General features: G+C 49.4%; 1 protein-coding gene across 1 annotated transcript in view; it reads right to left on the reverse strand.

Moving 5' to 3' along the window:
- Nucleotides 1-1,915: 1,915 nt before the first annotated feature.
- DTX3L (deltex E3 ubiquitin ligase 3L) overlaps nucleotides 1,916-26,311 on the reverse strand; it is a 37,402-nt gene continuing 13,006 nt past the window's right edge. Inside the window, exons 3-5 of the mRNA XM_077273376.1 lie at nucleotides 3,745-5,160; nucleotides 2,715-2,932; nucleotides 1,916-2,135 (exon numbers count right to left, since the gene is read on the reverse strand). Of these exons, the coding sequence (XP_077129491.1) occupies nucleotides 2,066-2,135; nucleotides 2,715-2,932; nucleotides 3,745-5,160 (1,704 nt within the window). The 3' untranslated portion in view covers nucleotides 1,916-2,065. The remainder of the gene's footprint in view (nucleotides 2,136-2,714; nucleotides 2,933-3,744; nucleotides 5,161-26,311) is intronic.

The raw sequence follows: 26,311 nt of genomic DNA on the forward strand, positions 1-26,311 counted from the left end.
GCAACTCACTGGATTAATAAATGTATGAGTGTTCATGGAGAACAAAAAATTGTCTGGGTGACCCTAAACTTTTGAACCTAAAGGTACCGTCACATTAAGCGACGCTGCAGCGATAGCGACAGCGATGCCGATCGCTGCAGCGTCGCTGTTTGGTCGCTGGAGAGCTGTCACACAGACCGCTCTCCAGCGACCAACGATGCCGAGGTCCCCGGGTAACCAGGGTAAGCATCGGGTTGCTAAGCGCAGGGCCGCGCTTAGTAACCCGATGTTTACCCTGGTTACCAGCGTAAAAGTTAAAAAAACAAACAGCACATACTCACCAGCGCGTCCCCCAGCCTCTGCTTCCTGACACTGACTGAGCTCCGGCCCTAACAGCAGAGCGGTGACGTCACCGCTGTGCTTTCACTTTCAGTTTAGGGCCGGCGCTCAGTCAGTGTCAGGAAGCAGAGGCTGGGGGACGCGCAGGTGAGCATGTGCTGTTTGTTTTTTTAACTTTTACGCTGGTAACCAGGGTAAACATCGGGTTACTAAGCGCGGCCCTGCGCTTAGTAACCCGATGTTTACCCTGGTTACCAGTGTAAAATATCGCTGGTATGGTTGCTTTTGCTGTCAAACACGGCGATACACGGCGACCTAGCGACCAAATAATGTGCAGACCTTCTAGCAGCGACCAGCAATTTCACAGCGGGATTCTGATCGCTGCTGCGTGTCAAATACAGCGATATCGCTCCCTAGGACGCTGCAACGTCACAGATCGCTGGCGACGTTGCTTAGTGTGACGGTACCTTTAGTGTACGTCTGGCACGAGCAGGGAATAAGGAGTCTAAGATCTTACATAGTTACATAGTTATTATTAAGGTTGAAGGAAGACTTTAAGTCCATCTAGTTCACCCCATAGCCTAACCTAACATGCCCTAACATGTTGATCCTGAGGAATGCAAAAAAACCCCATGTGGCAAAGAGTAACTCCACCATGGGGAAAAAAATTCCTTCCCGACCCCACATACGGCAATCAGACTAGTTCCCTGGATCAACGCCCTATCAAGGAATCTAGTGTATATACCCTGTAACATTATACTTTTCCAGAAAGGCATCCAGTCCCCTCTTAAATTTAATTAATGAATCACTCATTACAACATCATACGGCAGAGAGTTCCATAGTCTCACTGCTCTTACAGTAAAGAATCCGCGTCTGTTATTATGCTTAAACCTTCTTTCCTCCAGACGTAGAGGATGCCCCCTTGTCCCTGTCTATGATTAAAAAGATCATCAGAAAGGTCTTTGTACTGTCCCCTCATATATTTATACATTAACATAAGATCACCCCTTAGTCTTCGTTTTTCCAAACTAAATAGCCCCAAGTGTAATAACCTATCTTGGTATTGCAGACCCCCCAGTCCTCTAATAACCTTGGTCGCTCTTCTCTGCACCCGCTCCAGTTCAGCTATGTCTTTCTTATACACCGGAGACCAGAACTGTGCACAGTATTCTAAGTGTGGTCGCACTAGTGACTTGTATAGAGGTAAAATTATGTTCTCCTCATGAGCATCTATGCCTCTTTTACTGCATCCCATTATTTTATTTGCCTTTGTAGCAGCTGCCTGACACTGGCCACTGAATATGAGTTTGTCATCCACCCATACACCCAGGTCTTTTTCATTGACGGTTTTGCCCAGAGTTTTAGAATTAAGCACATAGTTATACATCTTATTACTTCTACCCAAGTGCATGACCTTACATTTATCCCCATTAAAGCTCATTTGCCATTTATCAGCCCAAGCTTCTAGTTTACATAAATCAGCCTGTAATATAAAATTGTCCTCCTCTGTATTGATTACCCTGCAGAGTTTAGCGTCATCTGCAAATATTGAAATTCTACTCTCAATGCCCCCTCAATGTCATTAATATCTAGTGGTCCGAGGTGCTGCGGCCATCTTTATTGTGCTCATTACATCTCAGCAAATCAACAAAACTGGTCATTGTGAGTAAATGTGACCGGGATCCTCTGCGCACAATCACCCGCTGCTGGCGGCAGACGGTCACCTACAAAGGGTCTGGACATCGCTCACTCCACGCCTTTGGCTTTTAGCTCATCACGTACTCGCTTCAGATAATCAGGATCCGGGAACCCAAACCTGCAGGAGAAACATACGATGACGTTACCAACCGCTAGAGAGGGAGACGGGCGCCGCAGAGAGGGAGACGGGCGCCGCAGAGAGGGAGAGGGGCGCCGCAGAGAGGGAGAGGGGCGCCGCAGAGAGGGAGAGGGGCGCCGCAGAGAGGGAGAGGGGCGCCGCAGAGAGGGAGACGGGCGCCGCAGAGAGGGAGACGGGCGTCGCAGAGAGGGAGACGGGCGTCGCAGAGAGGGAGACGGGCGCCGCAGAGAGGGAGACGGGCGTCGCAGAGACGGGCGCCGCAGAGAGGGAGACGGGCGCCGCAGAGAGGGAGACGGGCGCCGCAGAGAGGGAGACGGGCGCCCAAGCTTCCCACAGTGATGACCAACATCCAGTAAAACTCTCCTGAAATGAGGGCAGTCCCGGGCACTAGTGACTTAGCAGCAAAAAAAATGTGTTTGTTGCAGATTTCACGCGTTCCAGCGACATTTGTACTGTGTGCAAAATTCAACCTGTTGTGTACGATTACTACGCCATGCGTTACTAGGGGCTTCCTCTGCTGCACCCAAAGAATAAATCCGTCTCCCATCATGCTCTTACCCGGCGGCGCCCCCCTGAGGGCTGGTCTTATGGTGAATATCATTCCAGGTCACGGTGTCTTTAGCGCCGGTGGTACGAGACTCCCCCACAGTGAAGATCAGTTTCTGACTGAAGGCTTTCCTGAGCAAATGCAGAACCTCCTGACCCTCCCGGTTATCCGGTAAATACGCCGTGCGGAGAGTGCCATGGAACGGCTTTCCGGGGTTAGGATGGTTCTTCTGGATGGGAGAGAAGATAAAACATGGTGGAGTTACCAGACCTGGAACACGCGATGGCAGAAATGTGACGGCGATGTGGACGAGTCTCAGGCTGCAGCCCGAAATAAGAGAAATGAAGGTGGATTTACACAGAAAAATGTATCAGGGCCAGATCCACAGATCACCGCCAGATCCACAGATCACCGCCACTTCTATAATGCAGAACTGCAGCAAATCCACATCTGAACGAGGCCTTAAAGGCTCTAAAAGTCAAGGGGTATCACAGACACCAACGCCAGAACAGTCTGACATCAATGGCTGAGGATCTAATATATAGGACCCCCATAACATCTAGATTTATTTTTTTTTTAACTCCAATAGATTTTTATTAAGAATACCATTGTATTTGACATATTATAGTCTTGTTTTCAATACAAAATTTTCCCCATAACCAAACCCCAGCGTTCCCAACTTATCCCTCCCCATCCCAAAGACAGCTCACCTCTTAATAACACGACCATCAATAATACTGAATGGATATTACCCCATTTAGGACCGCATACGTCATATCTTGTTCTCACCGAGTCAGGCCCTTGACTCTCCCGTCCCCTATATCTAACCTCTATCCCATTTCATAACATCTATATTTATACCCTAAACAGCACCGCCCAATGGGAGCAACAGGCTGTGCTGCTCCTGACAGGGGCCCACACGTCCCTCAGCGTGGGGGCCCACACGTCCCTCAGCGTGGGGGCCCTCAGTGCCCAGACATTGATGGTAGCCTATGAGTATCATGCCCTCCTCTCCTCCAGCTCCGCATCCCCTGCACTCACCTGTTGAATGCCCCCCGGGACTTCATAGTGAATGTGTATGGTGCCACATCCAGGATAACCTGGCAGGGTGTGTGCTGAGGTCGTAACTTTCATCGTCCCATCAGGCTGGTTCCCTATGACAACTCCGTACGGGACACCACACACGGGGCAAACCGGCTTCATGTCTTGACATTTCTGGAGACAGTCAGCGCAAAATTCATGTTTGCACTTCAGGACCTTCTTATTTGTCATCTGGTCCAGGCAGATAGGACACTTCTCCTGCTCCGCTCTCGCCTTTGTTTCAGGGGGGCCAGTAGTGTCCATTGCCTCCTCAGCATCACGTCTGGGGGTAGCAGCGCCCTGGACATCATTTATCTTGAAGAACTCCTGGAGCTTCTCTTCGACAAAGTCCAGGAGGACTGGAGAAGTGATGAGGGTGACGGAGCCATTGTTCTGCTCCAGAACAACATCTAGTCCAGCTTTCCACAGCTCTGTTCTGAACTGCTCCAGTCGTTCTCCATTCTCCAGGTTCCCATGGATGGTTTTTCTCTGCAGGTTCATGATGGTGCTCTGCAGAAGACTGCTGAAGCTGTGACAGGCGTGTGCGCGCAAATCAGGGGCACCGCTCGAGGCTCTGAATGTGACTCTCACGTTCTTTTCTTTACTTTCTTCATCCATCATCACTCCGTACTTCTGCTGGAGCACCTCCATCTCTCTGGACTTTAGTTTCTTCAAGATATCCATGTGCCTTGCATCCACTATCACTTCGCTCGTGTCCCTGGATAAGATGGTTATGCCTCTTCGGGGGTGCGGAGATCGGCCCTCTACTTTCTGCAAAGCCCCCACGGCCAGGGACAATTCCCGTTCAGGTCCACGGAGAATTAGATGATCTCCATCCACTAGGACCAAGGTCTTGTGATTTTCCTTCATGTAGTGTTTGATGTCTTCCAGTGGAGCTTTCATGGCGGATATCGGCACTTCCTTCTGGCTCCAGTCCTTGGTCGCAGCTTGGATCTTTTCAATAAAGTTTTGCTTTGCTCGATCCACTGAGGAGTCAGGTGCCAGAGGGTTCAGTTTTATGTAAGAGATGTTCTTAGATTTCTTCCCCTCGGTCAACTCCACTTTGTATCGTGTCTCCATCTTTGTCAGCTCCTCTTTGTAGATCTCAGTGATATACTCATATAAAGGTGTCTGAAGGTTCAGCCAGTCGTCTCCGTCTTCTCCGCGCTCCTCATCATGGATTGTGCTCTTCTCACCGCCCCCGAGCTGCTTCTGGAGGAATCTACGAATCTCTTCAATTTCACTGTAAGTTCCTCGGATTTCGATGCCAGCTTCAGTCGTTGCCATTTTCAGAGATGGAAACTTATGTGGGATTTGCTGCAAGATTTGCAAATGGATAAAGTCTGGGTGGAGCTGTGCAGAGACGTCAGGAAAGATCTGGGGAGGAAGGAAAGAAAGTGAGAAGAAGACAGGAGCCCGGATACGGCAGAAGCGGCTGCACGAGTAGGGTCCTTACATAAAACATCAGCTCCTTATTAGTCCTCCGTGTAGCAAAATGGATCGCAATTAAATGCTTTAGGGTGCACGTGATAGGGGAAACCTGTCCCATGCATCCTGGCTGAGGTGGTACTGCCGGTGCCGGATTCATGCTGCTGGGGATCGGCACATGTGTCCGCTGTCACGTTCCCTTTACAACCCACCAGGATCATCCCTGAGCGGAGATGGTGGCAGAGGCCGGCACTAACTGGTGGGCTACAGGACCACCGCAAAGTATTTATTTCACTACCAGAGGGCTGTCCCTAATGTTATTTCCCTGCCCCTATTCATTTTTCTTACCAGCCGCTGTCCTCTGCTCTTTCCGGAGCCGCTACGGTCCTGTGCTGCCATCTTGTTACTGCAGCACCTGAATGACCAGAACCCAGTGGTAACAGTCACCAGCTCAGTGTCCATCTATAGGAACTGAGTTCTGGCTCTCATAGCTTCACAACGCGGTGACACCGGAGGATCAGCAGGTGACAAAGTGCTGGAGACCGAAAGGAGCGGCGCCGAGTAAGTAAAAGACGACTCTGGCGAGAAGAGTACTGGGTGCAGGGAACTTACAGATACCGGGGGTGAAATGAAACATCCAAGTGCTACTGTAATGTGCAGCCGTCCACTGCATTCATGACACGTCTAATCGATAGCTTTACCACCTATTACCGTGCAGAGAGACATCGGTCAATCAAAGGCCTGAGGGCGGAGGGCCGCAGTCACTGACCAGCACTGTGCCATCTGCCTCACAGTCAGCGGCCTGAGGGCGGGGGGCCGCAGTCACTGACCAGCACTGTGCCATCCGCCTCACAGTCAGCGGACTGAGGGCGGGGGGCCGCAGTCACTGACCAGCACTGTGCCATCCGCCTCACAGTCAGCGGACTGAGGGCGGCAGTCACTGACCAGCACTGTGCCATCCGACTCACAGTCAGCAGCCTGAGGGCCGCAGTCTCTGACCAGCACTGTGCCATCCGCCTCACAGTCAACAGCCTGAGAGCAGGGGCCGCAGTCACTGACCAGCAGTGTGTCATCCTGCAGCCATCCATCCGCCTCACAGTCAGCTGTCTGAGAGCAGGAGTCGCAGTCACTGACCAACAGTTCGCCATCCTGCAGCCATCCATCCGCCTCACCGTCAGCTGTCTGAGGGTGGGGTCCGCAGTTACTGATCAGCACTGTGCCATCCGCCTCACAGTCAACAGCCTGAGAGCAGAGGCCGCAGTCACTGACCAGCAGTGCACCATCCTGCAGCCGTCGGCCTCACAGCGGCCTGAGACCGGGGGGTGGGGGTGTCGCAGTCACTGACTAGCATTGTGCCATCCTGCAGCAGTCAGCCTCACAGTCAGCGGCCAGAGACCAGGGGTGTGTGTGTGGAGGGGGTGCAGTCACTGACCAGCATTGCGCCATTCTGTAGCTATCCGCCACACAGTCAGCAGCCTGAGAGCAGGGGGCCGCAGTCACTGACCAGTTCTGCGCCATACTCCAGCGTCTCCCACTCCCACACTACCTCCTCATCCCACCCTCTCTCTGTTGGGAGTCCCCCAAGGCTCTGTTCTAGGGCCCTTACTCTTCTCAATCTATACATTTGGACTGGGACAACTCAAAAAGTCCCATGGATTCCAGTACCACCTCTAGGCTGATGACACTCAGATCTACCTCTCTGGCCCAGACGTCACCGCTCTGCTGTCCAGAATCCCGGAGTGTCTATCAGCCATATCCTTCTTCTTCTCCTCTCGCTTCCTCAAACTCAATGTGGACAAATCTGAACTCATCATCTTTCCTCCATCTCATAGATCTTCCTTACCTGACCTATCTATCGCAATTAACGCCATCACGCTTTCCCCCGTACCGGAAGTCCACTGCCTCGGAGTAACCTTGGACTCTGCCCTGTCCTTCAAACCGCACATCCAAGCTCTTTCCACCTCCTGTCGCCTCCAGCTCAAAAACATCTCCAGAATCCGTCCTTTCCTCAACCATCAATCTACTAAAATGATTGTGCATGCCCTCATCATCTCCCGCCATGGCTACTGCAACATCCTTTTCTGCGGCCTCCCTGCTAACACCCTTGCACCTCTCCAGTCCATCCTTAACTCTGCTGCCCGACTAATTCATCTCACTCCTCGCTACTCCTCCGCTTCCCCCCTCTGCAAATCTCTTCACTGGCTCTCATTCCCTCAGCGTATCCAGTTCAAATTACTAATACTGACCTACAAAGCCATCCATAACCTGTCTCCTCCATATATCTCCCGATATCTTCCCTGACCTCCTTCTCTCCTCCACACTTATTCGCTCCTCACCCAGCCGCCTCCAAAACTTCTCCAGAATATCCCCCATCCTCTGGAATTCTCTGCCCCAACACGTCCGACTATCAACCACATTCGGATCCTTCAGACAGAATCTGAAAACCCATCTCTTTAGGAAACCCTACAGCCTGCACTGACCCAGCTGCCTCCTCACCACCACCGGAGCTACTGCAACCCTCAACCTACTGTCTCCTTCCCCATAATCCGCATAATCCTGTATAATGTAAGCCCACAAGGGCAGGGTCGTCACCCCTCTCTATCAGGCTGTCAGTTAGATTGTTTACTGTAAGTGATATCTGTAATTTGCATGTAATCCATTCTCATGTACAGCACCATGGAATCAATGGTGCTATAGAAATAAATAATAATAATCCAGCAGCAACAAAAATTATACACGGCACTCGAGGCTCCTGGGTGGTGCTCAAGTAGGGTTTCCAACCCGCCAATGCATGAATAATAAACTTGGCACTCAAGAGTTCTTTTTGCAAGATAAAAAATAAATTTTCGTTTATTGGTGCAACCAGTTCAGTAATTGATGATTTAAACGTTTTCGGTCACAAGACCTTCATCAGAAACATCATAAATGAAACTGGAAGCAGGGCAGCAACAATGTAAAGGCCCAAGTGGCCTGCGCACCAGTGTTACCGGGCAAATTGACCTGGAGGCTCCTGGGGAGACTGTAAGGTAGGGCGCACTGGGGAGGCGAGAGCTCAGCGTCTTCCGGCTTCACTGGCTTCACAACGTTCCCTGGACCTGGATGCATAAGCGCAAGTTCTCTACAGCGGGACTCTCGCCTCCCCAGTGCGCCCTACCTTACAGTCTCCCCAGGAGCCTCCAGGTCAATTTGCCCGGTAACACTGGTGCGCAGGCCACTTGGGCCTTTACATTGTTGCTGCCCTGCTTCCAGTTTCATATATGATGTTTCTGATGAAGGTCTTGTGACCGAAAACGTTTAAATCATCAATTACTGAACTGGTTGCACCAATAAACGAAAATTTATTTTTCATCTTGCAAAAAGAACTCTTGAGTGCCAAGTTTATTATTCATTCAATAATCCAGCAGCAGTCAGCCTCACAGTTAGTGGTCTGAGAGTGGGAGGGGGGGGGGGGGGGGCGGGGTCGCTGACCAGCATTGTGCCATCCTGCAGCCATCCACCTCACAGTCAGTGGTCCGAGAGCAGGGGGCCACAGTCACTGACCGGCATTGTGCCATCCTGCAGCCATCCGCCTCACAGTCAGCGGTCAGAGCGGGGGCCGCAGTCACTGACCAGCACTGCGCAATCCAGCAGTCAGCCTCACAGTCAGCAGTATGACAGCAGGGGGCCGCAGTCACTGACCAGCACTGCGCAATCCAGCAGTCAGCCTCACAGTCAGCAGTATGACAGCGGGGGGCCGCAGTCACTGACCAGCACTGCGCAATCCAGCAGTCAGCCTCACAGTCAGCGGTATGACAGCAGGGGGCCGCAGTCACTGACCAGTGCTGCGCCATCCGCCTCACAGTCAGCATCCTGATAGCGGGGGGCCGCAGTCACTGACCAGCATTGCGCCTGGGGGTGTTTTTGTGGCACACAATAACACCCCCAAAAAGAAGTTAACGCGAAATGCGCGTCGGGGCTCCAAGCTGCATTCACAGGTCATGTATTACTTATCCTGTTTGCACTGTCTGCCTATCTCTATTGTGTAGTATAATAAGCTTGTTTACCAGGCCCTCATACTTAAAGCACATTTCACTATAGTAATTTATGAAAGGTTATTTGATACTGTTTATTTTTACTTTGCAACATCTTTATTGGTTCTTAAGCGGGGACTTTGTACTCAATTGTAGCATTTTTTGCTGGGGACTAATAATCTGCAAAAACAGCATTAGTACTTGTGTTTTGAACACTATTCTGCACATTGCATTTATATTACGGTAGCTTTATGGCCTTGGTATGGTACTTACATTGAGCACTGGACACTTTAATAAGATAGAGAAATGACTCATTAATATCTTTTTATTTGAACTTGGTAAGATTATAGTTTTACTCTTTTTCTCCAACGTTGATATTTACCTATATATATATGCATTTTGGCACTGTTTATGCATTCTATTAACTATTGGTGCAGTCCAGTGCTATCATTTAAACAGCACTATTATACAGACTGGCTTTTTGACATAATCAGGGTCTCCTATGGGCTTTAATATAATTTATATTTAATAATTAGCTCTAGGGGTAACCTAATTTACCCTTGGAGCACATTGATTTTAATATGTGGTTTACACTGTTTCTAGTAACTTCCACAACGGATTTAAAACTCATCCAATAACTCGTATTGAGATATGTAAAACTCTGTGTTTGCACCTTTTTTTGTATCTTTATCACTATTTTTAATATGTATTGTACTGTATATGTTTAATAAAATTTGTATAACTATTTTTCAAATAATTTGGGATCTGCTTCCGTCTGTTTGTAGGATTTACTTGATTTTGGAAGTGCCAGTGTGAAGGAAGAAATTAAGAAAGAATCTCCATTTTGTGCTTTTCGACTCCATTTTGTTGTTTTGATATAAATTTTGTTAGTAGGCTAAAGTTTACAGCTGTTATGAGACCTTGATTGTTGCAATCTAAATAGAACATGAGACTGAGGGTGTATTGTTCTACAAAACTTTGACGCACAGATTGTTCCTGTATTCTTATAGGTTAAGAACTGTGAGCGTGTTCTTATGCTGATTAGTTGAAGTCCTGTATTCTTATAGGTTAAGAACTGTGAGCGTGTTCTTATGCTGATTGGTTGAAGTATAATTTCTATGACTATGAAAAGTCATACAGAATAAACGGGGGCCAGAGAGATCAGCTTGATCCCCCCCAGAGACACACGTCTCCGTCTGGTCATTTTCAGTTGCCGGCAACGCCCTGTAGATTAATTTGGAAATCACTGAGTTAACCGTGAAGGATCAATTTAGATCCTCCCTCAACACCAGCAATCTAGGCCTATGAAATGTTTAAACAAGACCTTCAGTACAAAAGGGGGATCTAACTTTAGGATTATGCGATCCTCCCATATCCGAACATACGGATCCTGAGTGGACAGGGCCTGAATTTCCCTTACTCTTTACTGTAGAAAAGGCCACTAAAAACAGTTTTGATGGTCCGGACTGAGATGGACATCCTTTCCTCCGGTACATAAGGCTCCTTACGGAGGGCTCTAAGAACCAAATTCAGATCCCAAGGGGGCACTGACCGCATAATTGTAGGCCGCAACCTCTGAAATCGCTCTGACAAATCTCACTACCCAAGGATGAGTGGCCAGTGAATAATCAAAAATTGTACTTAAAGCCGATATCTGGACTTTTAGGGTGCTAGGTCTAAGCCCCTTATTAAAACCAGCTTGGAGGAAGTCTAAGACCCCAGGGATATCTAATCTGCCTACCACAAAGTCGGACCTGCCACCTTCCAAACAGAACCATTTCCAGATTTTGTTGTATATTGCAGAAGTAACCGGCTTTCTACTGGCCTGAATCGTGGCTATGACCTGGTCCGATAACCCCTGAGCTCTCAGGGTGTCCCGCTCAGGATCCAAGTGGATAGATGAAGCCTTCCTGGGTTCTGATGGAAGACTGGGCCCTGGTGGATTATATCTTCCCTCTGATGAAGCAAAATCGGGTCTTCTAACACCATAGCTCTTAGCAGGGGAAACCAACTTCTCTTTGGCCAATAGGGGGAAATTCTCTTGGATCTTCCTGATGACTCCTGGAATAAGCGCCATCAGGGGAAAGACATAAGAAAGAGACCTGTTCCATCTCCGACTCAACACATCGACGGCTTCTGGATTGTCCGATGGATTCAGGGAGTAGAATCTGGCAGTCTTTGTATTCTTCCTGTACGCGAACAAGTCTATTTGAGGTGTCCCCAGAGATGACAGAAGTACTGGAACACCTCCACATTCAGTTCTCATTCGGTCAGCCAGACCCTCCGTATGCTCAGACAATTTGCCACAACATTCTGGGACCCCTCGAGATGAACCGCTGCCACTGACAAGACCATTTTCTCTGCCCAGGAAAAAAAAAATTCATATGCCAGCTCCTGGAGTGCCCGATATCTGAGACCCCCTTGGTGTTGCAGGAAAGATACTGTCACGTTGTCTGACAGGACATTTACGTGTAGACCCTTTAGTACTGCCTGATTTCATCTTTGGGCTTCCCACGTGGCACAGAGCTCCCTGTAATTGGATGACTTGGACCAAATCTTTGATGGCCATCTGCCCTGAAAAATCCTTCCCTCCAAGTGTGCTCCCCATTCCCAGTTTCTGGCATCCGTGGTGATCACCATGCATGGTGAGGCGATCCAAGGAATGACCACCTGTAGATTTTCCGGCTGAGTCCACCAAAGTAGTTATGTTCTCACTGCCAGGGATAAGGACATTCTCTGTCGAGTGATGACTGTCGCCGATCCCAGACCGACAAGACTTCCCTCTTTAAGGCTCTCGAGTGGAACTGGGCCCACTGCAGGCCGTCAAGAGACCTAAAATTTTCATTGCCGACGTGATGGAAGCACGACTTCTCAGGAACTCTGACTGTTTTGCACGGCCTCCTGTTTTTCCTCCAGTAAGAAGGATGTTCTGTAACTGGAATCCAGTAGTACACCCAGGAAAATCTTCCTGTTCTCTGGTACCAGGTCAGATTTCTTCGTGTTGATAATCCATCCGAGGTACTCTGTTGTTGTTATGTTTTTCTCCCTGTGACGTCGGGAGTTCTTCCGCCCAATTTGCCACCAGGAGGAAGTCGTCTAAATACGGTACTATGATAATCCCTTCGTTTCTTAGGTAGGCTACCATCTCTGACACCAACTTGGTAAATACTCGGGGAGCGGATGCCAGGCCGAATGGAAGGCACAGAATTTTAAAGTGGCAGGTTCTATGCAGGAACTTCACCGCAAACCTCAAGTATCTTTGTGACGACAGGTGAATAGGGACCGGGTAATATGCACTTTTTAGTTCGAGGGTGCACATAAATGCGTCCCTGTCTGTGAGGGGAACCGTAGATTTTACCTGCTCCATTCTGAACCTTTTGAATTTGACAAAGGAGTTTAGGGGCCTCAGGTTTATTATGGTGCGGGACACTCCTGAAGGTTTTATGATGGTGAACAGTGACAAGTAGTGACCCTCGCCCACTTCTGCCTGGGAAACTGGGACTATGACAGCCGTGTTGACCAGCTCCCTTAAGTCTGCAAACATGGGAGATTCTGTCGATAAGGTACGAGGCGCGATAAACCTTTAGGGGGGCCCAGGTGTAGTAAAATTCACCGCATAACTCTCTGCTATGGTTCCAACAACCCACTGATCCTGGGTAATCTGGAATCAATTTGCCACAAAGCGCTTGAGTCGCCCCCGATCAGAATGGTGTCATTGCCTTCTGGATCTTGAACTCGACCCAAATAGGTAACTTTTACTCTTCCCTCCTCTGTTGTGTAGATTTCTCTACTGGACTTCCCATGGCTCCTGTAATCGAATTGTCTCAGAGAAGGGTCTGGTTTACGAAAGGTTTAGAAGGAACCAGTCCTATCTTCAGGAAACCCTTTCTTTTTGTCAGATGCCTTCTCTAAGGTGTCATCCAATGCCGGCCTGAACACCCTTAACCCTGAGAAGGGAATGCAGCATAGCTTATTTTTGGAGGCATTGTCCCCCGACCAGGTTTTCATCCAGATAGCTGTACGGGCCACACTGGACAACGAGCTATTCCTAGCAGAGAATCGTACAGATTCAGCAGATGTATCTGCCAAAAAGGCTGTAGCAGATTTCATCAGAGGGAGGGAGGCTATGATCTCCAATCTCGGAGTCTTGTTGCTCAAATGCTCTTCTAGTTGCCACATCTACAGAAACATAGACCTGGCAACTGAAGTAGCGGCTATGTTGGATTTAATCAAAGCCGTGGATGTCCCAGGCCTGTTTTAGGAGATTATCCACTTTCCTGTCCATAGGGTCCTTTAGACTTGAAGAGTCCTCAAAAGGGATGGATGTCTTCCTGGCGACCGGAACATCAATCTTGGGGACCTCTTCCCAGATCTTAATGTCCTCAGGATCGAAAGGTAAATGATTCTTAAAGTCCCGAGGTATCACCAAGCGCCTCTCAGTATCCTCCCACTCCTCCAGTACCATGCCACGGATATGGACATTCTCTGGGAACACATGCTGCTTCTGAGCTCTGAGACATCACATCCTGTCTGGACTGTGGCTTTGGGACCTCCTCCACCAGCATTGTATCTCTGATAGCCTGGACTAGGTCATCGGTATCCTCTGAGGCAAACAGGTATCTCCTGCCCCATTTTGGATCTTCCGACACGATCTCCCCCTCTTCTCCCTGGTCTGACCCCAGGGTTTGGGATGCCTCATCCGAGCTCAGTTCCATCTCCCACCGAGGTCTTTTAGCACATGGACCTGGACCGGGAGGTTGTGGACGGGTACGGCTAGATATGAACACCTGGATCTCTTTCCAAATCGGGGACCTCATCTCAGACAGTAGGGATGTCTGTTTTTCCCTCACAACTCTGGTGGTGCAGGTGTCAGAGTGTTCTGCCATATGTCTGTGGTAACATTACATGGCATATGGGGTATCATCTGGTTTTTGCAGAGGCTTTACCAGACCATTTGGGCGTAGGCAGGGGCATAGCTGAGGCTCCCTAATCCTGTACAGCGTAGAGAGAGGGAAAAGTCAGGGGCTGTGTCATGTGGATGGGATTGCACACTTACCCCGCAGTCCTGATAGACCTTGCCCGGATCCTCCATAGCGCTCCTGAAAGAACTGTGCCCTTCGAGATCCAGGTAACCAGTTTATTACCTGTCTCGCTCTGTAATTCCACGTTCCACTGTGGAATGAACGCCGACCCTGAAGTCAACGGAAGCGCAACGGCTTTCTCCACCGTACAAATTCCGGAAGCAGCGGCGCCCTGCCGGCCGGCGTTTGAGCTGAGAGCCCCCCATCGGGAGGAAGCGGCTCTACCCAGGAGCTCATCCGCTCGACTGGTCTCTGCGGCTGAGGGACTCTCCATTGGAGAGTGTCAGCCTTGGGCTGCTTAGCAGGGAGAAGGATTGGCCATGTCCAACGATCCTCCTGAGCCCATCCTGGTAAGCTGTACTTCCCTCCATGCAGGGACAGGAAAAACACTGAGGGAGGTGGGTGAGGAGGGGCCTTAACCTCTTGTGTGCTTTCCTGTCCCTGTAAGCAGAAGGATGACCTCCATGGTGCCGTCAGGAGGGATGTCCTGGAAATATCTATTAAATCACAGCTAGAAAATATCTAATAGAACTCTACAATATCGATACTGCTCCGTGCTGGAAAAAGTCCATCTCTTAGAGCTGTGGACTCTGCTGTAGTCCATTTTTCCTATAGTCTTTAGTAAGGGGCTATATCCTCACACTCCTCCCCCATAAGTCCATAAGTTCCCAATCTGAGATCAGTAGTTCCACTGCCCCCGTAACAAGTGATACCCACTGTCTCCCAACTTTTGGTATCTCCATCCGGTATAGTGTGCAATCATAGGCTAAGGGTACCGTCACACATTGAAATTTTCATCGCTGCGACGGCACGATTCATGACGTCGCAGCGATCGTATGATCATCGCTCCAGCGTCGTAGACTGCGGTCACACGTTGCAATCACGGCGCTGGAGCGATGCCGAAGTCCCCGGGTAACCAGGGTAAACATCGGGTAACTAAGCGCAGGGCCGCGCTTAGTAACCCGATGTTTACCCTGGTTACCAGCGTAAACGTAAAAAAACAAACCGTACATACTCACCCGTCGGTGTCCTTCAGGTCCCTTGCCGTCTGCTTCCTGCTCTGAGTGCAGCAGTACAGTGAGAGCAGAGCGCAGCACCGCTGTGATCTGCTCTCACTTTCCGGCCGGCACTCAGAGCAGGAAGCAGACGGCAAGGGACCTGAAGGACACCGACGGGTGAGTATGTACGGTTTGTTTTTTTACGTTAACGCTTGTAACCAGGGTAAACATCGGGTTACTAAGCGCGGCCCTGCGCTTAGTTACCCGATGTTTACCCTGGTTACAAGCGAAGACATCGCTGGATCGCTGTCACACACAACGATCCAGCGATGTCAGCGGGTGATCAAGCGACGAAAGAAAGTTCCAAACGATCTGCTACGACGTACGATTCTCAGCAGGGTCCCTGATCGCTGCTGCGTGTCAGACACTGCGATATCGTAACGATATCGCTAGAACGTCACGAATCGTAACGTCGTAGCGATGGAAATTTCAATGTGTGACGGTACCCTAAGTTCCTCCAGACGATGGCTATCACAACCGTAGCTCATGGATACCCCTCCAGCCAACATTCAATCTCCAAAACTCCATAGATCATCCATCCCAGCTTGGATCCTCTCCCTTCGAAGTCCCTCCAACTGTAGCGCCCGCATCTCTCCCTGCAGAGACATCAGCATACTCACCGCCAAGGCTCCCATCCTGCCCCTTCCGGGTCTGCTGCTGCCCAGGGTGCACGCACTCCAAGCAGGTCTCCAGGCACTGTGCTTAGAGCGCGTGCGCACACCCTTCCTTTCTTAAAGGGGCCGCATGAATTCCTCTAAAGTGTCCCCAGCCAATAGCTGGAGGTCCCTTTCTATTTAAAGCGCTTCCTCCAACATGGGGGTGCCTGTGCAATGTTGTGAGTTTGTTCCTAACACGCTTGTCAGGTCCCTGTACTAGAATCTCAGCCAGCTGCACCCGCCAGTGATCACCTCAATGGCAGCAGAGCCAGCTGCACCCGCCAGTGATCACCTCAATGGCAGCAGAGCCAGCTGCACCCACCAGGGCTCACCTCAATGGCAGCAGAGCCAGCTGCACCCGCCAGGGCTCACCTCAATGGCAGCAGAGCCAGCTGCACCCGCCAGGGCTCACCTCAATGGCAGCAGAGCCAGCTGCACCCACCAGGGCTCACCTCAATGGCAGCAGAGCCAGCTGCACCTGCCAGGGCTCACCTCAATGGCAGCAGAGCCAGCGGCACCCGCCAGGGCTCACCTCAATGGCAGCAGAGCCAGCTGCACCCACCAGGGCTCACCTCAATGGCAGCAGAGCCAGCTGCACCCGCCAGGGCTCACCTCAATGGCAGCAGAGCCAGCTGCACCCGCCAGGGCTCACCTCAATGGCAGCAGAGCCAGCTGCACCCACCAGGGCTCACCTCAATGGCAGCAGAGCCAGCTGCACCCGCCAGGGCTCACCTCAATGGCAGCAGAGCCAGCTGCACCCACCAGGGCTCACCTCAATGGCAGCAGAGCCAGCTGCACCCGCCAGGGCTCACCTCAATGGCAGCAGAGCCAGCGGCACCTGCCAGGGCTCACCTCAATGGCAGCAGAGCCAGCTGCACCTGCCAGTGATCACCTCAATGGCAGCAGAGCCAGCTGCACCCACCAGTGATCACCTCAATGGCAGCACAGCTAGCTTCACCCGCCAGTGTTCATCTCTCCGTCAGACTGTCCTGTCTGCACCAGCGGTTCCTGTCATCTTCTCTACCGGCCTGCATCTGTTGGACATTCCCTTGGGCCATTCCAGCTACCCGCTCCTGCGGGTCAGCCGCTATCTACCCAAGGTCAGTCCTGGAGTAGCACCTGGATCACCTCCCTTGTCTCTCCACGGACCGTGGTGTCGTTAGCTGCTGTATGTCCATGGTCGGACTGGCCGAGGCTTCTATCACGCCCCTAAGGTCTTCCTTGGGCTTTGGCACAGTGATTTCACCACCCAGCCTGTTACACCAACAACTGCCTGATTCAACACTGTCTTTTTCTCCCTCCCCTTAAACATTATTCTTTAGCTCACAGAATGAAGCATATTCCATCACCTCGGGCTGATGTGAGACCCCCTGTGGTGACAGCTTCCCTATGTCTACAAAATCCATCCACACAATGGGCCTAGAGCACAATGGATTGATAGGATGAGTGCTTTACATTTACCTTTAGCAATCTTCTGTCTGGCCTTAAGGCTGAGTCACACATAACGATATCGTTGCAACGTCACGCTTTTGGTGACATAGCAACGATCCCGCTAACGATCTCGTTATGTGTGACAGCGACCAACGATCAGGCCCCTGCTGGGAGATCGTTGGTCGATGGGAATGATCAGGACTTTTTTTTGGTCGCTGATCACCCTCTGTCATCGCTGGATCGGCGTGTGTGACGCTGATCCAGCGATGTGTTCACTTGTAACCAGGGTAAACATCGGGTTACCCTGATATTTACCCTGGTTACCACTGTAAAAGTAAAAAAAAAAAAAAACAGTACATACTCACCTTCTAATGTCTGTCACGTCCCCCAGCGTCCACAGGGTTAAAACTGCTTTCGGCAAGAGCGCTGCATAATGCACGTGCTGCTGCCGAGAGCTTCCCTGCACTGAATGTGTCAGCGCCGGCCGTAAAGCAGAGCATAGCGGTGACGTCACCGCTGTAACTGCCGGCGCTGACACAGTCAGTGCAGGGAAGCTCTCGGCAGCAGCGCGTGCTGTTATGGTTCTCAATGGCAAGAGAACATAGCCCAGCAAACATAAGAACTAGCTCTTGGAAGGATGGAAACTAAACTGACCATGAACTAAACCTGTCGCACAACTAACAGTAGCCGGGTAGCGTTGCCTTACGTTTTATCCCTAGACGCCCAGCGCCGGCCGGAGGACTAACTAATCCTGGCAGAGGAAAATATAGTCCTGGCTCACCTCTAGAGAAATTTCCCCGAAAGGCAGACAGAGGCCCCCACATATATTGGCGGTGATTTAAGATGAAATGACAAACGTAGTATGAAAATAGGTTTAGCAAAATTGAGGTCCGCTTACTAGATAGCAGGAAGACAGAAAGGGCACTTTCATGGTCAGCTGAAAACCCTATCAATACACCATCCTGAAATTACTTTAAGACTCTAGTATTAACTCATAACATCAGAGTGGCAATTTCAGATCACAAGAGCTTTCCAGACACAGAAACGAAACTACAGCTGTGAACTGGAACAAAATGCAAAAACAAACGAGGACTAAAGTCCAACTTAGCTGGGAGTTGTCTAGCAGCAGGAACATGCACAGAAAGGCTTCTGATTACAATGTTGACCGGCATGGAAGTGACAGAGGAGCAAGGCTAAATAGCGACTCCCACATCCTGATGGAAACAGGTGAACAGAGGGGATGATGCACACCAGTTCAATTCCACCAGTGGCCACCGGGGGAGCCCAAAATCCAATTTCACAACAGTACCCCCCCCTCAAGGAGGGGGCACCGAACCCTCACCAGAACCACCAGGGCGATCAGGATGAGCCCTATGAAAGGCACGGACCAGATCGGAGGCATGAACATCAGAGGCAGTCACCCAAGAATTATCCTCCTGACCGTATCCCTTCCATTTGACCAGATACTGGAGTTTCCGTCTGGAAACACGGGAGTCCAAGATTTTTTCCACAACGTACTCCAACTCGCCCTCAACCAACACCGGAGCAGGAAGCTCAACGGAAGGCACAACCGGTACCTCATACCTGCGCAATAATGACCGATGAAAAACATTATGAATAGAAAAAGATGCAGGGAGGTCCAAACGGAAGGACACAGGGTTAAGAATCTCCAATATCTTGTACGGGCCGATGAACCGAGGCTTAAACTTAGGAGAAGAAACCCTCATAGGGACAAAACGAGAAGACAACCACACCAAGTCCCCAACACAAAGTCGAGGACCAACCCGACGCCGGCGGTTGGCAAAAAGCTGAGTCTTCTCCTGGGACAACTTCAAATTGTCCACTACCTGCCCCCAAATCTGATGCAACCTCTCCACCACAGCATCCACTCCAGGACAATCCGAAGATTCCACCTGACCAGAAGAAAATCGAGGATGAAACCCCGAATTACAGAAAAAAGGAGACACCAAGGTGGCAGAGCTGGCCCGATTATTGAGGGCGAACTCCGCTAAAGGCAAAAAAGCAACCCAATCATCCTGATCTGCAGACACAAAACACCTCAAATATGTCTCCAAGGTCTGATTCGTCCGCTCGGTCTGGCCATTAGTCTGAGGATGGAAAGCAGACGAGAAAGACAAATCTATGCCCATCCTAGCACAGAATGCTCGCCAAAATCTAGACACGAATTGGGTTCCTCTGTCAGAAACGATATTCTCCGGAATACCATGCAAACGGACCACATTTTGAAAAAACAGAGGAACCAACTCGGAAGAAGAAGGCAACTTAGGCAGGGGAACCAAATGGACCATCTTAGAGAAACGGTCACACACCACCCAGATGACAGACATCTTCTGAGAAACAGGAAGATCCGAAATAAAATCAATCGAGATGTGCGTCCAGGGCCTCTTCGGGATAGGCAAGGGCAACAACAATCCACTAGCCCGAGAACAACAAGGCTTGGCCCGAGCACAAACGTCACAAGACTGCACGAAGCCTCGCACATCTTGAGACAGGGAAGGCCACCAGAAGGACCTTGCCACCAAATCCCTGGTACCAAAGATTCCAGGATGACCTGCCAACGCAGAAGAATGAACCTCAGAAATGACTTTACTGGTCCAATCATCAGGAACAAACAGTCTACCAGGTGGGCAACGATCAGGTCTATCCGCCTGAAACTCCTGCAAGGCCCACTGCAGGTCTGGAGAAACGGCAGACAATATCACTCCATCCTTAAGGATACCTGTAGGCTCAGAATCACCAGGGGAGTCAGGCTCAAAACTCCTAGAAAGGGCATCCGCCTTAACATTCTTAGAACCCGGCAGGTAGGACACCACAAAATTAAACCGAGAGAAAAACAACGACCAGCGCGCCTGTCTAGGATTCAGGCGTCTGGCGGACTCAAGATAAATTAGATTTTTGTGGTCAGTCAATACCACCACCTGATGTCTAGCCCCCTCAAGCCAATGACGCCACTCCTCAAAAGCCCACTTCATGGCCAAAAGCTCCCGATTCCCAACATCATAATTCCGCTCGGTGGGCGAAAATTTACGCGAGAAAAAAGCACAAGGTCTCATCACGGAGCAATCGGAACTTCTCTGCGACAAAACCGCCCCAGCTCCAATTTCAGAAGCGTCGACCTCAACCTGAAAAGGAAGAGCAACATCAGGCTGACGCAACACAGGGGCGGAAGAAAAGCGGCGCTTAAGCTCCCGAAAGGCCTCCACAGCAGCAGGGGACCAATCAGCAACATCAGCACCCTTCTTAGTCAAATCAGTCAATGGTTTAACAACATCAGAAAAACCAGCAATAAATCGACGATAAAAGTTAGCAAAGCCCAAAAATTTCTGAAGACTCTTAAGAGAAGAGGGTTGCGTCCAATCACAAATAGCCTGAACCTTGACAGGATCCATCTCGATGGAAGAGGGGGAAAAAATATATCCCAAAAAGGAAATCTTTTGAACCCCAAAAACGCACTTAGAACCCTTCACACACAAGGAATTAGACCGCAAAACCTGAAAAACCCTCCTGACCTGCTGGACATGAGAGTCCCAGTCATCCGAAAAAATCAAAATATCATCCAGATACACAATCATAAATTTATCCAAATAATCACGGAAAATGTCATGCATAAAGGACTGAAAGACTGAAGGGGCATTTGAAAGACCAAAAGGCATCACCAAATACTCAAAGTGGCCCTCGGGCGTATTAAATGCGGTTTTCCACTCATCCCCCTGCTTAATTCGCACCAAATTATACGCCCCACGGAGATCCATCTTAGAGAACCACTTGGCCCCCTTTATGCGAGCAAACAAATCAGTCAGCAGTGGTAACGGATATTGATATTTAACCGTGATTTTATTCAAAAGCCGATAATCAATACACGGCCTCAAAGAGCCATCTTTCTTAGCCACAAAGAAAAAACCGGCTCCTAAGGGAGATGACGAAGGACGAATATGTCCCTTTTCCAAGGACTCCTTTATATATTCTCGCATAGCAGCATGTTCAGGCACAGACAGATTAAATAAACGACCCTTAGGGTATTTACTACCCGGAATCAAATCTATGGCACAATCGCACTCCCGGTGCGGAGGTAATGAACCAAGCTTAGGTTCTTCAAAAACGTCACGATATTCAGTCAAGAATTCAGGAATCTCAGAGGAAATAGATGATGAAATGGAAACCACAGGTACGTCCCCATGCGTCCCCTTACATCCCCAGCTTAACACAGACATAGCTTTCCAGTCAAGGACTGGGTTATGAGATTGCAGCCATGGCAATCCAAGCACCAACACATCATGTAGGTTATACAGCACAAGAAAGCGAATAATCTCCTGGTGATCCGGATTAATCCGCATAGTTACTTGTGTCCAGTATTGTGGTTTATTGCTAGCCAATGGGGTGGAGTCAATCCCCTTCAGGGGTATAGGAGTTTCAAGAGGCTCCAAATCATACCCACAGCGTTTGGCAAAGGACCAATCCATAAGACTCAAAGCGGCGCCAGAGTCGACATAGGCATCTGCGGTAATAGATGATAAAGAACAAATCAGGGTCACAGATAGAATAAACTTAGACTGTAAAGTGCCAATTGAAACAGACTTGTCAGGCTTCTTAGTACGCTTAAAGCATGCTGATATAACATGAGTTGAATCGCCGCAATAGAAGCACAACCCATTTTTTCGTCTAAAATTCTGCCGTTCACTTCTGGACAGAATTCTATCACATTGCATATTCTCTGGCGTCTTCTCAGTAGACACCGCCAAATGGTGCACAGGTTTGCGCTCCCGCAGACGCCTATCGATCTGGATAGCCATTGTCATGGACTCATTCAGACCCGCAGGCACAGGGAACCCCACCATAACATCCTTAATGGCATCAGAGAGACCCTCTCTGAAATTTGCCGCCAGGGCGCACTCATTCCACTGAGTAAGCACAGCCCATTTACGGAATTTCTGGCAGTATATTTCAGCTTCGTCTTGCCCCTGAGATAGGGACATCAAGGCCTTTTCCGCCTGAAGCTCTAACTGAGGTTCCTCATAAAGCAACCCCAAGGCCAGAAAAAACGCATCCACATTGAGCAACGCAGGATCCCCTGGAGCCAATGCAAAAGCCCAATCCTGAGGGTCGCCCCGGAGCAAGGAAATCACAATCCTGACCTGCTGAGCAGGATCTCCAGCAGAGCGAGATTTCAGGGACAAAAACAACTTGCAATTATTTTTGAAATTTTGAAAGCAAGATCTATTCCCCGAGAAAAATTCAGGCAAAGGAATTCTAGGTTCAGATATAGGAACATGAACAACAAAATCTTGTAAATTTTGAACTTTCGTGGTGAGATTATTCAAACCTGCAGCTAAACTCTGAATATCCATTTTAAACAGGTGAACACAGAGCCATTCCAGGATTAGAAGGAGAGAGAGAGAGAGAAAGGCTGCAATATAGGCAGACTTGCAAGAGATTCAATTACAAGCACACTCAGAACTGAAGGGAAAAAAAAAAAAAAAATCTTCAGCAGACTTCTCTTTTCTCTCCTTTCTCTGTCAATTAATTTAACCCTTTTATGGCCGGTCAAACTGTTATGGTTCTCAATGGCAAGAGAACATAGCCCAGCAAACATAAGAACTAGCTCTTGGAAGGATGGAAACTAAACTGACCATGAACTAAACCTGCCGCACAACTAACAGTAGCCGGGTAGCGTTTGCCTACGTTTTATCCCTAGACGCCCAGCGCCAGCCGGAGGACTAACTAATCCTGGCAGAGGAAAATATAGTCCTGGCTCACCTCTAGAGAAATTTCCCCGAAAGGCAGACAGAGGCCCCCACATATATTGGCGGTGATTTAAGATGAAATGACAAACGTAGTATGAAAATAGGTTTAGCAAAATTGAGGTCCGCTTACTAGATAGCATGAAGACAGAAAGGGCACTTTCATGGTCAGCTGAAAACCCTATCAAAACACCATCCTGAAATTACTTTAAGACTATAGTATTAACTCATAACATCAGAGTGGCAATTTCAGATCACAAGAGCTTTCCAGACACAGAAACGAAACTACAGCTGTGAACTGGAACAAAATGCAAAAACAAACTAAAGTCCAACTTAGCTGGGAGTTGACTAGCAGCAGGAACATGCACAGAAAGGCTTCTGATTACAATGTTGACCGGCATGGAAGTGACAGAGGAGCAAGGTTATATAGAGACTCCCACATCCTGATGGGAACAGGTGAACAGAGGGGATGATGCACACCAGTTCAATTCCACCAGTGGCCACCGGGGGAGCCCAAAATCCAATTTCACAACAGCGTGGATTATGCAGCGCTCTTGCCGAAAGCAGTTTTAACCCTGTGGACGCTGGGTGACGTGACAGACATCAGAAGGTGAGTATGTAGTGTTTTTTTTTCTTTTTACTTTTACAGTGGTAACCAGGGTAAATATCGGGTTACTAAGCGCGGCCCTGCACTTAGTAACCCGATGTTTACCCTGGTTACCCGGGTGCTGCAGGGGGACTTGAAGACAGTTTCAACGATGCCGAAGTCGTTCCCCTGATCGTTGGTCGCTGGAGAGAGCTGTCTGTGTGACAGCTCCCCAGCGACCACACAGCGACTTACCAACGATCACGGCCAGGTCGTATCGCTGGTCGTGATCGTTGGTAAGTCGTTTAGTGTGACTCCAGCTTTAGCTATACATAATATCCAGCCTGCTCCTCTTCCTCTGCTTACTGTCACTGAATGGAAACATTGATTCCTGAGGATGAACTGACGAGCGAGAAAATCACTAATAAAACATTGATGCAACTGGTGCTCTGTGCTGGAAAAAGTCTCAGAGCTGTGGACTCCGCTCTACGTCCATTTGTCCCATAGTCTGTAGGTAAGTGGCCATATCCTCAGTCAGCTACCCCACCTGTGACACGCACACAGAGAGGAGGTAACGATAAGCGTAGGGGGATGACAGTCCATGCAAGTACAAGGTCAGTTAACCCAAGATTCACAACCTGGCTTCTCCAAATGTCTCCATGGAGCCAGGCGACCAGCGGTCCCAATCCTGGCTTTCTCCAAACGTCTCCATGGTTCAGCAATGGTCAATGGAGCAGATCTGTATTCTTCCAACGGGAGCCAAAAACCCCTAGGTTTGTTCCTGTACAAAGAAGGCTCCATCACGAGGGACACAGATCTAGAATGAATTGGCTGCAGTCCTGTCTCTGGTACTTTGGGTGTTAGGAAGGATGTCTTGGCAGAAACTCTGGCTGTCCCTTCCAGTCTCTTTATAGAGGCATGTAACCTATTTTTAGATTTAACAAGTGTCCTTTATGACAACAAAACTCTGTATCATCCAGTTTCTTCAGAGCATATTCCGTGTCTTCCTTATAAAAATAAACTACACAAGTAATTGAGGTGAAACAACTGGTATCCATTGGGTCTACACATGGCTTCCTCCACATCCTGTAGTTCCTGCATTAAATCCCATGCAGTCCGTTGAAGCTGGCACCGTACTGGTAGTTTCCGTTTCTTGTTGAAGTGATATATCCACTCTGGTCTTCTTCTCAAGGCCGAGTTGGTGGGGTTGGACATAGTAGCGTCCGAAACCTGCTGTGCATGCCTCATCAACGGTGTGCTGGGTCTGTGTGTATGCCTCGCTGGTTGTGGAGCCCTGGTCGGTGTGTGAGAACACCAGTCCCATGCAGCTCCGCCGGGCTGAGTAGGATCCTACCGCTGCCACCATAATGTGGAGACATGGGGGGATGGTCGATGGGCGCCCAGGTCCGCTAGAAGAAACCACATGGACCAGATGGTGCACATTACAGGGTCTCACCCTTCCGATGACCTGCTAAGATAATGGCAGATGTTAAGTCAGAGCTCCCAGGGTCGCTACCCCAACCTGTGGTACACAAACAGAGGAGGTAACGACATCTCCAAGGAGCCAGGAAACCAGCAGGTTCCAATACTGTGTTTTTCCAAACATATCCATGGTTCAGCGATGGTCAATGGAGCAGATCTGTATTCTTCCAACCGGAGCTGAAAACCCCTAGGTTGTTTCCTGTAGAATGATAGATCTGTGTCCCTAGTGATGGTGCCATGATGAATTGGCTGCTGACCTGTCTCTGGTCCTTCTGATGTATATGTCTTAGCAGAATCTCTGGCTGTCTCTCTGTCTCTTTATACAGAGGCATGTAACCTATTTTTTAGATCTAACAAGTGTCCTTCAGTCCAGCATCACAAATAAGGGAAAAAATGGTGATGAGATCAAGTAGCATTACTTGAATTATTTACTATATTTGCATAGTTTTTCCCTCTCTGCTTTCGGAGTCAATAAACTGGCTCCATAACACAATGCATAACTAGCATATCAGTAAACATCACTACCCATCAAAGATAAGAGCACACTGTTATATGAAATATCAGCTTACAAGTAACTTTTACAGGCTTACACAAGCAAAAGTGTAGATATCAGCATATTCTTCTTGATTTGCTAAAAACAGTTGTCTGGGTAATTAAGATATAATCCGATTTCTTCACAATGGCCCTGTACAGCCACTGACCACGCCTCAGCCAATCACTGACCACAGCCACTGGCCACACCCCTCCACATCCACTGACCACGCACCAGCCAATCACTGACCACAACCACTGACCACACCCCTCCACATCCACTGACCACGCACCAGCCAATCACTGACCACAGCCACTGACCACACCCCTGCCCATCCACTGACCACGCCTCAGCCAATCACTGACTACAGCCACTGACCACACCTCAGCCAATTACTGACTACGCCCTGCCCATCCACTGACCACACCTCAGCCAATCACTGACCACAGCCACTGACCACACCCCAGAACAGTCATACTGGTGTATTAAAACCGATGGTGAACAT

This window comes from Ranitomeya variabilis, chromosome 7 (genome assembly GCF_051348905.1).
Source record: "Ranitomeya variabilis isolate aRanVar5 chromosome 7, aRanVar5.hap1, whole genome shotgun sequence".
In the NCBI taxonomy this organism is placed as follows: Eukaryota; Metazoa; Chordata; class Amphibia; order Anura; family Dendrobatidae; genus Ranitomeya; species Ranitomeya variabilis.